The sequence below is a fragment of the Pelophylax lessonae genome (genome assembly GCF_965119305.1).
Source record: "Pelophylax lessonae genome assembly, chromosome: 5".
NCBI lineage: Eukaryota > Metazoa > Chordata > Amphibia > Anura > Ranidae > Pelophylax > Pelophylax lessonae.
Window position 1 is genome coordinate 382,300,068 of NC_138772.1, and position 13,819 is coordinate 382,313,886.

Genomic DNA, 13,819 nt, shown 5'->3' on the forward strand with positions numbered 1-13,819 from the left:
CTGCCTTCTGCACACACAGACACAGAATTTAGATATTTGCTGCTATGTAAAAGTATAGTCGCCATGTTGTTGCTACACAAGGGCCTGTCAAACGCTGCAGTAGCAACAGCAGAAAATACAGTAGAGAAGCCTACAGGGTAGGAAAACACACAGGCGTGCATGTACAATGTAAGCCATACTGTTTTAATGCAGACTGTTTAAGCATGAAATCACTATATATCTATATCTGCATACATAGAGTTGGGAGAATATACATACAGCATGATTCATGAAAGGACATATAGATTTTTTATAAAGCAGTATTCTTACTCTGAATTAAATCCATTGACATGGAGGATCCTCATCTGTTTCACAATCGTGCTTTTCCCTGACTCACCAGCACCTGCCAAAATATATACAGAAAAATACAGACTGAGATTATGTCTTGATAGAATAACATCCATGCATTTCCAACGCTACTTGCAGGCCCTGCACTTCTCATCCCCCCCCCCCCCCCATCATCTGATCACAGATTCATGTGCACAGAAAAATAGAAAAGAAGGGAGTATAAATTGGTCATGCGTGTCATTCAGTAGTGACATTATGTATACATCCAATGACTACATCAGCAGCTGGAAGGGAGAAATGTTAAACAATCAGCACACAAATATGCAGCAAACAGCAGGCTGACAGCGATGGGGGAGAGCAAAATCCAGACAAATGTCATTGCATAAGACATGAGCAGTTGGGGCACATCGCTGGGAACATGTGTCTCCCTGCATATAGGACGCCTCACACCCAGCGTCCCCCCTGCCTGCACTCTGCACCAAGCTGCCTGCTACCACTCAGCATCCTGGGGGGGGGGGTAACCCCCTATCTGCTACCACTGATTGTCCAAGGGGGTAACCCCTTCCCTACAATCAGTGATCATTGTGGGGGTTAACCCCTTCCCTACTACAAATAATGATTAGAGGAGTTGAGGAGTGAAGATGTTAACTCCTTGCCTGCTGGGAGTAATGATCATGGGGGGGTTGCCTTATTCATGCTACTGGGGATGCTTGTAGGGGGTTAGAAATGATTGTGTGTGACCCCCTTCTGCTACTAGTGATGGTAGTGAAAGGTTAACCATTTGCCTACTACAAATGATGATTGTGGGGGGTAAAACTTTCCCTGCACCCATTGATGAGGTTGGAGGGGGGTCCTCAGGGCTACTAGGAGTGATGGTCATAAGGGTAACCCCTTCACTGCTGTGATGATTAGGAGGGGGAGCCACCCTTGCCCTGCTGTGATGAGGGGGGGGGCCTTCCCTGCTACCTGTGATGATTGGGGGGCAACCCCTTCCCAGCTACCTGTGATGATTGGGGGGGGGGGCAGCCCCTGTCCTGCTACCTGTGATGATTGGGGGGGCAGCCCCTGTCCTGCTACCTGTGATGATTGGGGGGGCAGCCCCTGTCCTGCTACCTGTGATGATTGGGGGGGGGCAGCCCCTGTCCTGCTACCTGTGATGATTGGGGGGGGGCAGCCCCTGTCCTGCTACCTGTAATGATTGGGGGGGGGGCAGTCCATGTCCTGCTACCTGTGATGATTGGGGGGGCAGCCCCTTCCCTGCTACCTGTGTTGATTGGGGGGGGGGCAGCCCCTGTCCTGCTACCTGTGATGATTGGGGGAGAGCAACCCCTTTCCTGCTACCTGTGATGATTGTGGGGGGGGGGGCAACCCCTTCCCTGCTAGCCGTGATGATTGGGGGGGGGGGGTAAACCCTTCCCTGCTACCTGTGATGATTGGGGGGGGGGGTAACCCTTCCCTGTTACCTGTGATGATTGGGAGGGGGGTAACCCTTCCCTGCTACCTGTGATGATTGGGGGGGGGGTAACCCTTCCCTGCTACCTGTGATGATTGGGGGGGGGGGGGGTAACCCTTCCCTGCTACCTGTGATGATGGGGGGGGGGTAACCCCTTCCCTGCTACCTGTGATGATTGGGGGGGGGGGGTAACCCTTTCCTGCTACCTGTGATGATTGGGGGGGGGGTAACCCTTCCCTGCTACCTGTGATGATTGGGGGGGGGTAACCCTTTCCTGCTACCTGTGATGGGGGGGGGGGGGTAACCCCTTCCCTGCGATGATGGGGGGGGGTAACCCCTTCCCTGCTACCTGTGATGATGGGGGGGGTAACCCCTTCCCTGCTACCTGTGATGATTGGGGGGGGGGGTAACCCCTTCCCTGCTACCTGTGATGATTGGGGGGGGGGGTAACCCCTTCCCTGCTACCTGTGATGATGGGGGGGGGGGGTAACCCCTTCCCTGCTACCTGTGATGATTGGGGGGGGGGTAACCCCTTCCCTGCTACCTGTGATGATGGGGGGGGTAACCCCTTCCCTGCTACCTGTGATGATGGGGGGGTAACCCTTCCCTGCTACCTGTGATGATTGGGGGGGGGGGGTAACCCCTTCCCTGCTACCTGTGATGATGGGGGGGGGGTAACCCTTTCCCTGCTACCTGTGATGATTGGGGGGGGGTAACCCCTTCCCTGCTACCTGTGATGATTGGGGGGGGGGGTAACCCTTTCCTGCTACCTGTGATGATTGGGGGGGGGGGGTAACCCCTTCCCTGCTACCTGTGATGATGAGGGGGGGGTAACCCTTCCCTGCTACCTGTGATGATTGAGGTGGGGGGGGGGGGGGGGTGATGGTTGTAGCCCCATGCCTGCTAGGAGTGGTGGTGATGGCCTGTGTCCCCCAGCAGACTGACTCACCGAGCAGCAGCAGCCGGTGTGTGGCTTTGTAGGCCAACCTCTCCTTCTGCAGCTGCTTCTCGATCTTCTTGTTGGCCTCTCTCTGCGCCTTCTCATCGATGCGCTGATCCTCCGTCTTGCTGTTCCCCAAACAGCCCATGGTGGTGATGATGATGATGGTGATGATGAAGGCTCTCCGTCCAGATAATAATAATAGAGGAGGAGGGGAGGGGGGGTAGAGGGGAGAGGGGGGGGGTGGTCTATAAATAGTCAGTGGGGGTCTGTGTCGGAGTGTCCTCTTCCCCCTGCTCACTCACTCACTGCTCCCTCCCGGCCTCCTCCTCCTCCTCCTCTTCCAGGTGTCAGCAGTGCCGGGGACACATAACGCCGCAAAGGAAAATAGCGATGAAGGAAAGCGGTATAAAAAAGGGGAGTCTATAAATAACACAAAGAGGGAGAGGAGAGGAGAGAGAGAGAGAGGGGGAGAGGAGAGGAGAGCAGAGCTCCTCCTGGAAACCAGCCTAATGCCGCTCTCCCTCCCCTCATACACAATCCTGATATTTCTCGGCAAATTTCGGGCTATTTTTGTCTCACTGACTCCTCACTGCCCCTACCGGCAAGACGAACAACTGCAGCCAGCGGAAAGGAACGCCCCCTGACCATGCATATGTACACATGCACCCCTCCTCCCTAAGACACATCCCAGCCCCTCCGACAAGCAGGCACATACTGTAGATGCAGCCGTGCAAAACCTATCATCAGCACATAGCGCATGCTGGGCTTCCCTGCTCTTCCTCCCCGACTGGCTGCTGCCGCTTGCTGCTTCCTCCTCTGCACTAACCCTTTGCTGCTCCCATCCACTACCGCTCTGCAGGGCTGCGCTCACTTCCTAGCCACCAACGGCCTCTCGTAGGAGAGCGACATCTAGTGGCCGATTTAGGGTACTGCCATCTCACAGGCTGTAGCTGCTACTGTACACATGGATGTACACAGGAGAGAGTGTTTTCTTCTAAAGCATAGCTAAAATCATATATTCATTTCCACACATTCTTATTTAATGACTGCTATTACAATGCCAATGTTATAAAATGGAAGTGTATGCTGTGACCATAGAACTCCCTTCAGCAAAACCTGTATTGAGGAGCCAGCTCCATTGCAAAGAACTAGAGAAAATCACAACCACTACTATAGCCCCACTTCAGGATAACCTTCTATTTTTTTTACCAATCCCCCCTTTACTAAAAACTGGCTGCTGAGATTTCCCAGCTCTGTTTTTAAATTGGATTTCTACATTAGCAGTCAAATTGAAAGCGCAACTCCACTTTTGTGGAGGAAAAAAAAAACATTCCCCTCTGGGTGATCTCTGTACATTGCAGGATTTAAGCAAACTTTGTTGCAGATTCCAATCTTTTGCTATTCTGAAGGAATCATTTTGTTTCTCTGTGACAAGTGAGTCAAATGGGAGTGGTTTCCTAAATATCTATCAGCTGTGGCAGCTGCAGGGCTCTAATGAGGAAAGCTGCTGGGTCTGCATCCCTTTAGACGTGTTCCTATTGACAGTATTCTCACCAAAAATGATATTTTTGTTGCAGTGGATGCCAGAAATCTGACATGTATCTTAGTGCAGACTTCTGGGAAAATTGGTGAGCCAATCACACAAGCAGGAAATGATGTTTCTGGGGTGTGGTCAGTATACATTCTGTGTACAGAACAGCTCCAGGTAGCCATATTGCATTACATTTTCAGAAAATTACAACAGCTGCAGATTAAAAAGGAAAGGTCATTTTTAACCACTTGCCAACCGCCGCAAGTACATATACTGCGGCGGTCAGCCCCGGACAGGCAAAGTGACGTACCGGTACGTCACTAGCCTGTCACTGGCTTGTGAGCCAATAGCGGGCGAGCGCGCGCCCGCCCCGTTCCCTAACAAGTCAGTGCATGTGACCGGCGGACCCGATGTCCACCGGTCACTCGCGATCGTTCGCCGGGAAGGGAGAAAGGCAGGCGGCTAATGTAAACAAGCCGCCTGTCATTCTCCCCTGTGTAAAAATGGAGATCAGACGGTTCTACTGTAGGACCGTTGATCTCTGTTTTTACACTAGTAGCCATGTCCAATCACAGTTAGAAACACGCCCCTAGGACACACTTAACCCCTCCCTCTCCAATACAGTTAACCCCTTCCCTGCCAGTGTCATTTTTACAGTAACAGTGCATATGTATAGCACTGATTACTGCAGTAATGTCACTGGTAACCCCAAAAGTGTCAAAAATGTCAGTCAAGGGTCCGATCTGTCCGCCGCAATGTCGCAGTCCCGCAAAAAAAAAAAATCGCAGATCGCCGCCATTACTCGTTAAAAAAAAAAAAACACCAAAAATGACAAAAATCTTTCCTTGTTAGTAAACGCGATAACTTTTGCGCAAACCAATCAAAATGCGCTTTTTGCGATTTTTTTTTTACCAAACATATGTAGCATAAAACAAATTGGCCGAAAATGTTAAAGAATTTTGATTTTTACATTTTTTTGGGGAATTTCATATAAAAAAATGTGAAAAATATTGTTATTTTTGCAAAATTTACGCTCTTTTTTTGTTTATAGCGCATGATAAAAAAAATCGCACAGGTGATCAAATACCACCAAAAGAAAGCTCTGTTTGTGGGAAAAAAAGGACGTCAAATTCGTTTAGGTACAGCGTCGCACGACCGCGCAATTTCCTGTTAAATTCACGCAGTAAAAAAATCGCAAAAAAAACCCTGGTCAGGAAGGGGGTAAAATCTTCCGGGGCTTAAGTGGAAAAAAACATTCAATCACAATATGATTTGTGTCACAATTGTATACGCTATATTGTTTTTTCTTTATTTGCTATTTTTTTTTTCCCCACAGAAGTGGAGTTACCCTTTAAAGTGGTTGTAAAGGCTGATTTTTTTGTGCATAAAGGTAAAAAACCTTCTGTGTGCTGCTCTCTCCAAAGCCCCCCTAAGGGCCCATGCACACTACCTTAAAGGGGTTGTAAAGTCAGAAGGGTTTTAATCTTAAAGGAGCTATAAAGTCTCAAGGTTTTTCACCTTAATGCACTTTACAAACACTTTAATGCATTAAGATAAAAAGCCTTCTGTGTGCAGCAGCTCCCCTCTTACCTGAGTCCCTCTCTATCCAGCGATTTCCAAGAGTGCCTCAGCCTCCGGGGACGCTCCTTATTGGATGAGACACTACAGCGGTACCAATGGATCCCAATGCTGTCAATCAAACTCAGCTAATCAGGAGGGGGGGGGGCAGCTACGTTTCTGAATGGATGTAAAAGAACCGAACGATACAATGTTTCTATTTATCTCTATCTTTTGTGCTGGCTTATGATCGTAAGGGGGTTTGAAGCGATCACAATTTTTTAACGATTAATAGTGATGCTCTAGAGGCAGCAAAGAAAAAAAAAACACTTCTGATTTGCTTTTCTGATTGGAGCTTTCTGGCAGAAAAAAACCCACAAAACTTTCCTAAACTTTGTACAAAAAAAGCTCTATATGACAGTTTTTTTCTGCCAAGGGAACTGGCATTTTGTTTAAGCCCAGTGTGCATGGAGCCTGGTACTCACCTGAGCTCCTTGTCAACCCAGTAATGTGCACAAGAGCTTTGGCTGTCCCGGGACTCCCTCTCCCTATTGGCTGATACAGCAGTGGGAGCCATAGGTCAATCACGGCCAGTGAGCCAATGAGGGGAGAGCAAGGGCCATAGCAAGTGGCTTGCTTTTGGGGACACTGGTCAAGAGGGAGAATCCAGCACCAAACCTTTACTACTACTTTAACCACTTGCCGACCGCCGCACGACTATCTACGTCGGCGGTCAGCCCCTCACAGGCAAAGTGACGTAGGGCTACGTCACTAGCTTGTGAGGGTCTAGGGAGCGAGCGCACGCCTGCCGGAGGCGCGCTCCCGCGTGGTCACGGACCCCCCCGCGCGTGTGACCGGCGGACCCGATGTCCGCCGGCCACTCTGCGATCGCCGGGGGAGAGGGAGAAAGTCAGGCAGCTTGTGTAAACAAGCTGCCTGTCATTCTCCCCTCTGTATGAGAGCTGATCATATGGATCTACTATGTAGATCCATTGATCACTCTGCATACAGCTGAAGCCACAGCCAATCACAGTTAGAATCACGCCCCTAGGGACACACACAGCCCCTCCCTCTCAAATAAAGTTAACCCCTTCACTACCAGTGAATTTTTACAGTAACAGTGCATATATATAGCACTGATTACTGTAGAAATGTCACAGGTAACCCCAAAAGTGTCAAAAATGTCAGTCAAGGGTCCGATCTGTCCGCCGCAATGTCGCAGTACCGCAAAAAAAAATCGCAGATCGCCGCCATTACGCGTTAAAAAAAAAAACAACAAAAATGACAAAAATCTTTCCCTTAGTTAGTAAACGCAATAACTTTTGCGCAAACCAATCAAAATACGCTTTTGCGATTTTTTTTACCAAACATAGGTAGCATAAAACAAATTGGCCGAAAATGTTAAAAAATTTTGATTTTTACATTTTTTTGGGGGGAAATTTCATATAAAAAAAAGGGAAAAATATTGCTATTTTTGCAAAATTGACGCTCTTTTTTTGTTTATAGCGCGTGATCAAAAAATCGCACAGGTGATCAAATACCGCCAAAAGAAAGCTCTGTTTGTGGGAAAAAAAGGACGCCAAATTCGTTTAGGTACAGCGTCGCACGACCGCGCAATTGTCCGTTAAAGTCACGCAGTGCCGAATCGCAAAATACCCCCTGGTCGTTTAGCAGCCAAATCCTCCGGGGCTTAAGTGGTTAAGAACTCCCACTATTCTAGATGAGCTGAAGTGTGTTTGGATCCTAGCCCTAACCCACCTGAACTAGGAAGCTATCACTGTAAAAAAAAAAAAAAAAAAAAAAAACAATCATGATATGCCAAGACATTCCCTTCCCTCCAGCCGCACAAATACATGGGGTGTATACATGTGCAGCTGCAGGGCAGCGCATGCACCAGCCACTTATTATTGGCTTTGCGCAGTGATAACTTCCTGAAGGGATAGCTCAGGTGGGTTCAGATTTGGACCAAACACCCCTGAGCTTATCCCAGCCCACTGTTTGTGTTCCCAATCACACAGCAAATATAAAAATAATATTTTAAAACACATTTCTTTGCCACAATGACAACCTGAGAAATGACTACTGTTTTATCTGTTACTATCATATCATTTCAATAAAAAGAACATATTTCTTACCTTTCGGGTGATTTCTTTGGAGCAGGTTTATACCTAGGACTGCAACCTATTTTATTTATTACATCTTTAATTAGTCCTAGTTATCAGTGAAACCCCCAAAAAGTTATAATTCTTCCCTACTCTATCCAAAAAATGTATTTCTTTTTTTTTTTGTTGGACTAAGACCATATTCGCACAGGGGTTGAGGCCCATAGTTTGAATGAGCCATATGTTTATACAACTTGGGCCGCCAAGTGCTGCGTGGATATAGCCCACTCAAGTCTATGGGTATCGATCGTTTGCATGGATACAGCCGCTCAGCCTGATTTGACACACATTGGGGGTGAGCAACCCCGAACACATTGTGAGGTTCATTTACTAAAGGCAAATAGACTGTGTGCTTTTGCAGGTGCAGTTGCTCCAGAGCTTAGTAAATGAGGGGCAACTCTGCTTTTCCTTGCATGTGATTCTTGCATGGGAATTCTTTGTACAATGAAACTTTGCCTCATTCTCTAAGCTCTAGAGCAACTGCACTTGCAAAAGTGCACAATCTATTTGCTATTAGTAAATCCACCCGTGTGTCCAGGGTCAAGTAACCATACACCCACCAAATTGGGGTTCATTTATGAACTGTGGGCCACACCACCCATATGGTCATACACTTCTGCAGGGCTGGATCAGTTTGTAATTTCATCCAGAGAATGGTTTTAACCAGAAGTTAAAGTAGTTGTAAACATCAAATATGAACAAAGCATATCGTTCTATGACGTGTACTTGCTTCAATTAACCTCCCTGGCAGTATGATTCTTTTGGATTTTAGGTGCTGAAAGCGGTACCATTATTTTGCTTGCAATTCTGGAGAATGAGCAGCCCAAACCAACTATTTACTAATGATTTCTTTTTACCGTGTGTTCTTCTTTATAACATCCCGAGTATGATAAAGTTTGAAACACAAAATCCTAAATTATAATATAATAAATAACTATAAAATAATAATATAATAATAACACTTTTTTTTCCACAAAAATAACACTTTTTATTCAATAAATGATAGTAAATCATGTAATCAAAAACACTGACATTTTTTTTTTGTCAAACAAGGATGCAATATATTTTTTTTTTTCCCAAAAAGGATGCAATATTACTTGTCATACTGCTTCAATAAACGTCCCGGGTGTGGAAAATTTTGAAACAGGGTACAGCGCAAAGTCCAACATCACAGTCTGTTGTGTCGTCGTGCTTGGAACAGCACACCACACACATTCTTGTGGGTGCAGTCTTCTTCTCCGTCGGCGGAATGAGGTCCATAAAATGACGACCGGTCAGTCGTTCGGGGTTCACAACACCAGCAGCACGGCGTCCGGATCGACTTACAGTTGGTGTCTGGTGCCTGAGAAAAATCAGCTCCGCAATTTTCCACACAAAGTCCGCATGGATCACAGGCCGGTCACTTTTCTTTTTTAGCAGAATGAAGGCATTCCACAAACACTGCTCCAGGAGGTGTCTGAAAATTTTTTTATAGTATTTTTTCTGCTGTTTCCGCATTTCTGGATAGAAAGTCATGGCCTGGTCAGCTCTGTCCACACCTTCCATGGTGTTATTATAATCCAATGCCAGTTGCGGTTTCAGCACATCTTTTCCCCCTTTTGTATGGACCATGACAGTGGCGGTGTTATGGATGGTGCTCATCAGGCAGACATCTTTTTTGTCGCGCCATCTAAGTGCCAACATTTTGCCTTTCTGCCAGGCAACTAACTCTCCGGGCTTGAGTTTTTTGTTGGCAAAGCTGGGGGGCATGTCACGCCGGTTTGCTCTGACGGTCCCATACGCATCCGTCTTATGCTGTAGGAGGAACTCAAACAGTTCTGGGGACGTATAAAAATTGTCTGTAGTGACACAATACCCCTGATCCAGCAGAGGCTCAATCAGCGTCAGAACAGAAGCAGTTGCCATCCCATAGCTGCTGAACCTTGGTTTGAACTTGGTTCCTCTTCCGGTATATAGGACCGAGTTCCAAATATAGCCAGAGCTGGATTCACACAGCATAAAAGATTTGATTCCAAAGCGTGCTCGCTTGTACGCAATATATTGGATCCAGCTAAGTCTCCCTTTATATGCCATAAGACTTTCGTCTATGCAAATGTCTCTTTCTGGGACATAGGACCGCTGGAAATTTTTTAAAATTAATTGGTAAATGTCCCAGATCTTTTTCAGCTTCGGAGCCGGATGAGAAGTCTCATCAAAGGCCTCATTATTGGCAAAGTGCAAATATCGAATAATAAGGGAAAATTTGTACTCCGACATAATGGTTCCAAAAAAAGGAGTGGCCAATAATTTGTTTGTGGTCCAATACCACTTCTGCAGGGGTTTCCCCACCACTCCCTGCAGAATAATTAGGCCCAGGAATCTCCAGATATCCGCACTGGTAACGGGTTCCCACATCCTGCTCCTGGAAAACCGCCGATGTGCTGCGGCCTGTTGTTCCTGGTACCGGTTGGTCTCCACAACAATTTTTTCGATGACCTCATCAGTCAAAAAAAGTTGCAGATACGCCAAGGGGTTATCCTCCTCAACATCGACTTTGAGACCAGGCGTTCCGGTAAACGGGAACCTTGGGGGCGCTACGTGCTCCGTACCGCAGTCGATCACGCACCAAGTACGCACATCGCTCGGCACATCATCATCACTAAACTCACTTTCAGCGTCGGATGACGAGCTTCCCCATGAATCGCTGTCACTCCACTCTGGTTGCGATTCGGGATCGCTGTCGCTATCGCCCAGCAGGTCATACACCGCTTTTGATGTTGCGGCGCGCTTGTTTGAGGCCATGGTCGCTCTGCAATGATCCAGATACAGTGTATGGGAATAATGCAGGAAGTGCAATGGAGAAAGCACTGGGGGGCAATCAAAGGTCACTTTATTATATTTTAAGAATGTAATCCAATAGGATTACAGTGTATCAGTGTGTTTGGTGTTATACTTTTAAAATTTGACGCCGGTTCCACTCCCCGGCGGACGTCACGTCGCCGGAGACAGAAGCCGGGGCTGACAGACGATCGAGAGGAAGATCCGCCACCGCACACCGCTGAGATACATTGCTGGATCCCGCAGAAAAGGTAAGTGAAACCTCCACCAGGATCCAGCGATCTTCCTAGCGCTACCCCGAGTGTGACTCGGGGTTACCGCTTTTGGCTCTAAAATCTTACCCCGAGTCACACTCGGGCATACCGCTAGGAAGGTTAAGGACACATAGTGTAATTCTGTCTGCTGCTTCATTCCTTGCAATCAGCATGAATTACTTCTGACAAGTTTTCCTGACACCAAGAGAAAAAAGGTGAGAGGGGAGGGACCTCCAACAGCTCTGTTTCTGCGTGCTGTGTGAAGTGGGGGGGGGGTGTCTCCTCCCTCCAATCAGCTGTCAGAGCTCTCCTCACTGAGCTCTGCAGAGTGTGACTCCAGCTCTCTGGCCCTTTTTATGACAGCTCAGACAAGCTTTATAAATTCTGGACTTTGAACAGATATAGAAAAGATAATACTGCAGATAAACAGGTACAACTTATGTAGTTTTTTTTTTCTCATCTCTGTGTATCACCTGAGGCCAGTCACTTCACTGGGTATATGTAAGGGTTTTAAGATGGTGCAATCAATGTTCCCTTTCTATAAACATTTAAAATCAATGCAATCCAGATATCCAGAACAGTATCTATCCAGCCACATTTTGTAGAACCATATAACACAGGGGTGCTCAATCTGTACCCCATGGGCCACATGTGGCCCTCAGAGCCCCCTGATGTGGCCCTCAGAGCCCCCTGATGTGGCCCTCAACCTCAAACTAGGAAAGTGCATGCCTGGGGTTGGCAACTCGTTGATCGCGATCTCGGCTTGCTGTCCCACCATCCCAGGGCATTACAGTGCATCGAGTCAGCACAGGCAGCAGAAAACAAGTGGCCATCGAGAGAGCAGGGGCCGCATAACCCAATGCTTCCTCTGGAGTGCGTTTCACCTGGGACCATTCTAGCAGCCTGGAGACTGACAGCGATGCCAGCAGAAGCTGGAAAAGGGAAAAAAAGGTCAGTGTATTAAACATCACATGCACCTATAAAAGGGTTAACAACTATTAGGCTGCTTTCACACTGATTTGCGGGTGCAGAGCAGTGCTCCTGTGGGTTAGCTGCACTGAACCATAGACTTCTATTATATCCTGCGGGTTTGGTACACTTTCAGAAAGTCCACCACATCTACAAGATATAATAGAATTCTATGGCAAAGCGCATCAAACCCACAAGAAAGCTGCAGGTGCAATCTGTTGCACCCGGTGTGCAGGTAAACTGCAGTGCATCAGTGTGAAAGGAGCCTTATAGGGGGCTCAGGACTGTATAGACGAGTGTACACTTTCTTTCAGTGAAAAAGTTAACTGAAGGATGATTTTCTCCATAAAGGCCGCGCGCTCGCCGCACAGTGCTATTGATCGCAATTTGCGCAAATATGTGCCCTGTGCAGCATATTTGCATGCAGCCGGCACCAAGGGGTTAAGTGGAACTGAAGGCAACAATATATATATATATATATATATATATATATATATTTTTTTTTTTTTTTTTTTTTGATAGCGTAAGGGATTTTTTTGCCATCTGTGTCTTATTGGGAAGATTTCCCTTCACTTTGTGTCCCACAGCCAAAACATTAAGTCAAAGGAAATCCCTTCAAAGTGAGGAAATCCCTCAGTTGTCACCACAACTAGTGTTCCCATTGGAAGATTTCCCCTCTATTACTGTTGAGGATGAATTTCCGTAACAGGGGCAAAAACCTAACTAACAGGGGTTATAATCTCTCTCCACTCTATCTTAAGACTGAGGGGCTTATTCACAATAGCATGCATTGTGGCAAACCATACTCCACAGTGCACTCTATCATGTTTTGTTGCACGTAACGCTACCACAGCCCATTTTTGCTATATTTTTTTCACTGCGTTATGGTGGGCTGTAGTAATAGATGCCTTGAGATGCCATTGTGATTGTTTGGTTTCACTAAGCGTTACTGTAACACGATGGTCCTGATCGTCACACATACAGTGTCTTGAAAAAGTATTTATACCCCTTGAAGCTTTCCACATTTTGTCATGTTACAACCAAAAACATAAAAATATATATATATATATATATTTTTTTATGTGATAAACCAACACAAAGTGGCACATAAATGTGAAGTGGAAACTCCGTAGACACTGCCACTACACAATAAAAGGAGTGGGAGTCTGCCTTCAATACCACCTTCACTCAATGCATGCATCTTGGCACATACGTGTTCTATCAGTACTAGCATCCAAGAAGCATCATACAAACTCATGACTAATTGGTATATCACACCGGCCAAGTTGCATGCATGGTACCCAGACATACCAGATACATGTTGGCGCATAGCACAGGCACCATGCTACATATTTGGAGGGGTTGCCCACTTCTACGCAACTTCTAGAATGATGTCTGTTCACAGATCTATTCTATAACTGAGACAAAGCTAAAACTCACGCCGGAATGTTGCTTACTGAATATATAAAATTACTAATTACCACTTGCTGACCAGCCGCCGTAGTTATACTGCGGCAGGTCGCCTCTGTTACGCGAAACTACCTACCTGTACGTTGTTTAGTGTAGCAGTTAGTGGGAGCCAATTAGGGGGCCAGCGGACGCGATGTCCACTGGGCACCCATGATCGCTCCCCATGAAGACAGAACGGCGGTCTGACAATATATATATACCCTTATATAAATGAGTGACCTATGTTCAGACGGATTATAACTGTAACTGAATTTTTCTTAATATTTACAACCTAATGTTTCTTATAACTGTTTTCTTACTTCTTAAATCTAAATTTTTATGTAATACATCTCTCTG

General features: G+C 46.6%; 1 protein-coding gene across 2 annotated transcripts in view; it reads right to left on the minus strand.

Annotated features, from left to right (window-relative positions):
• GNAL (G protein subunit alpha L) overlaps positions 1-13,819 on the minus strand; it is a 493,784-nt gene that overhangs the window by 290,661 nt on the left and 189,304 nt on the right. Inside the window, exons 1-2 of one of the 2 annotated variants that reach the window (XM_082258086.1) lie at positions 2,730-3,500; positions 310-382 (exon numbers count right to left, since the gene is read on the minus strand). In XM_082258086.1, the coding sequence (XP_082114212.1) occupies positions 310-382; positions 2,730-2,868 (212 nt within the window). In that variant the 5' untranslated portion in view covers positions 2,869-3,500. Of the gene's footprint in view, positions 1-309; positions 383-2,729; positions 3,501-13,819 lie in introns of those variants that run through there. The other variant, XM_082258085.1, reaches the window with a different exon arrangement.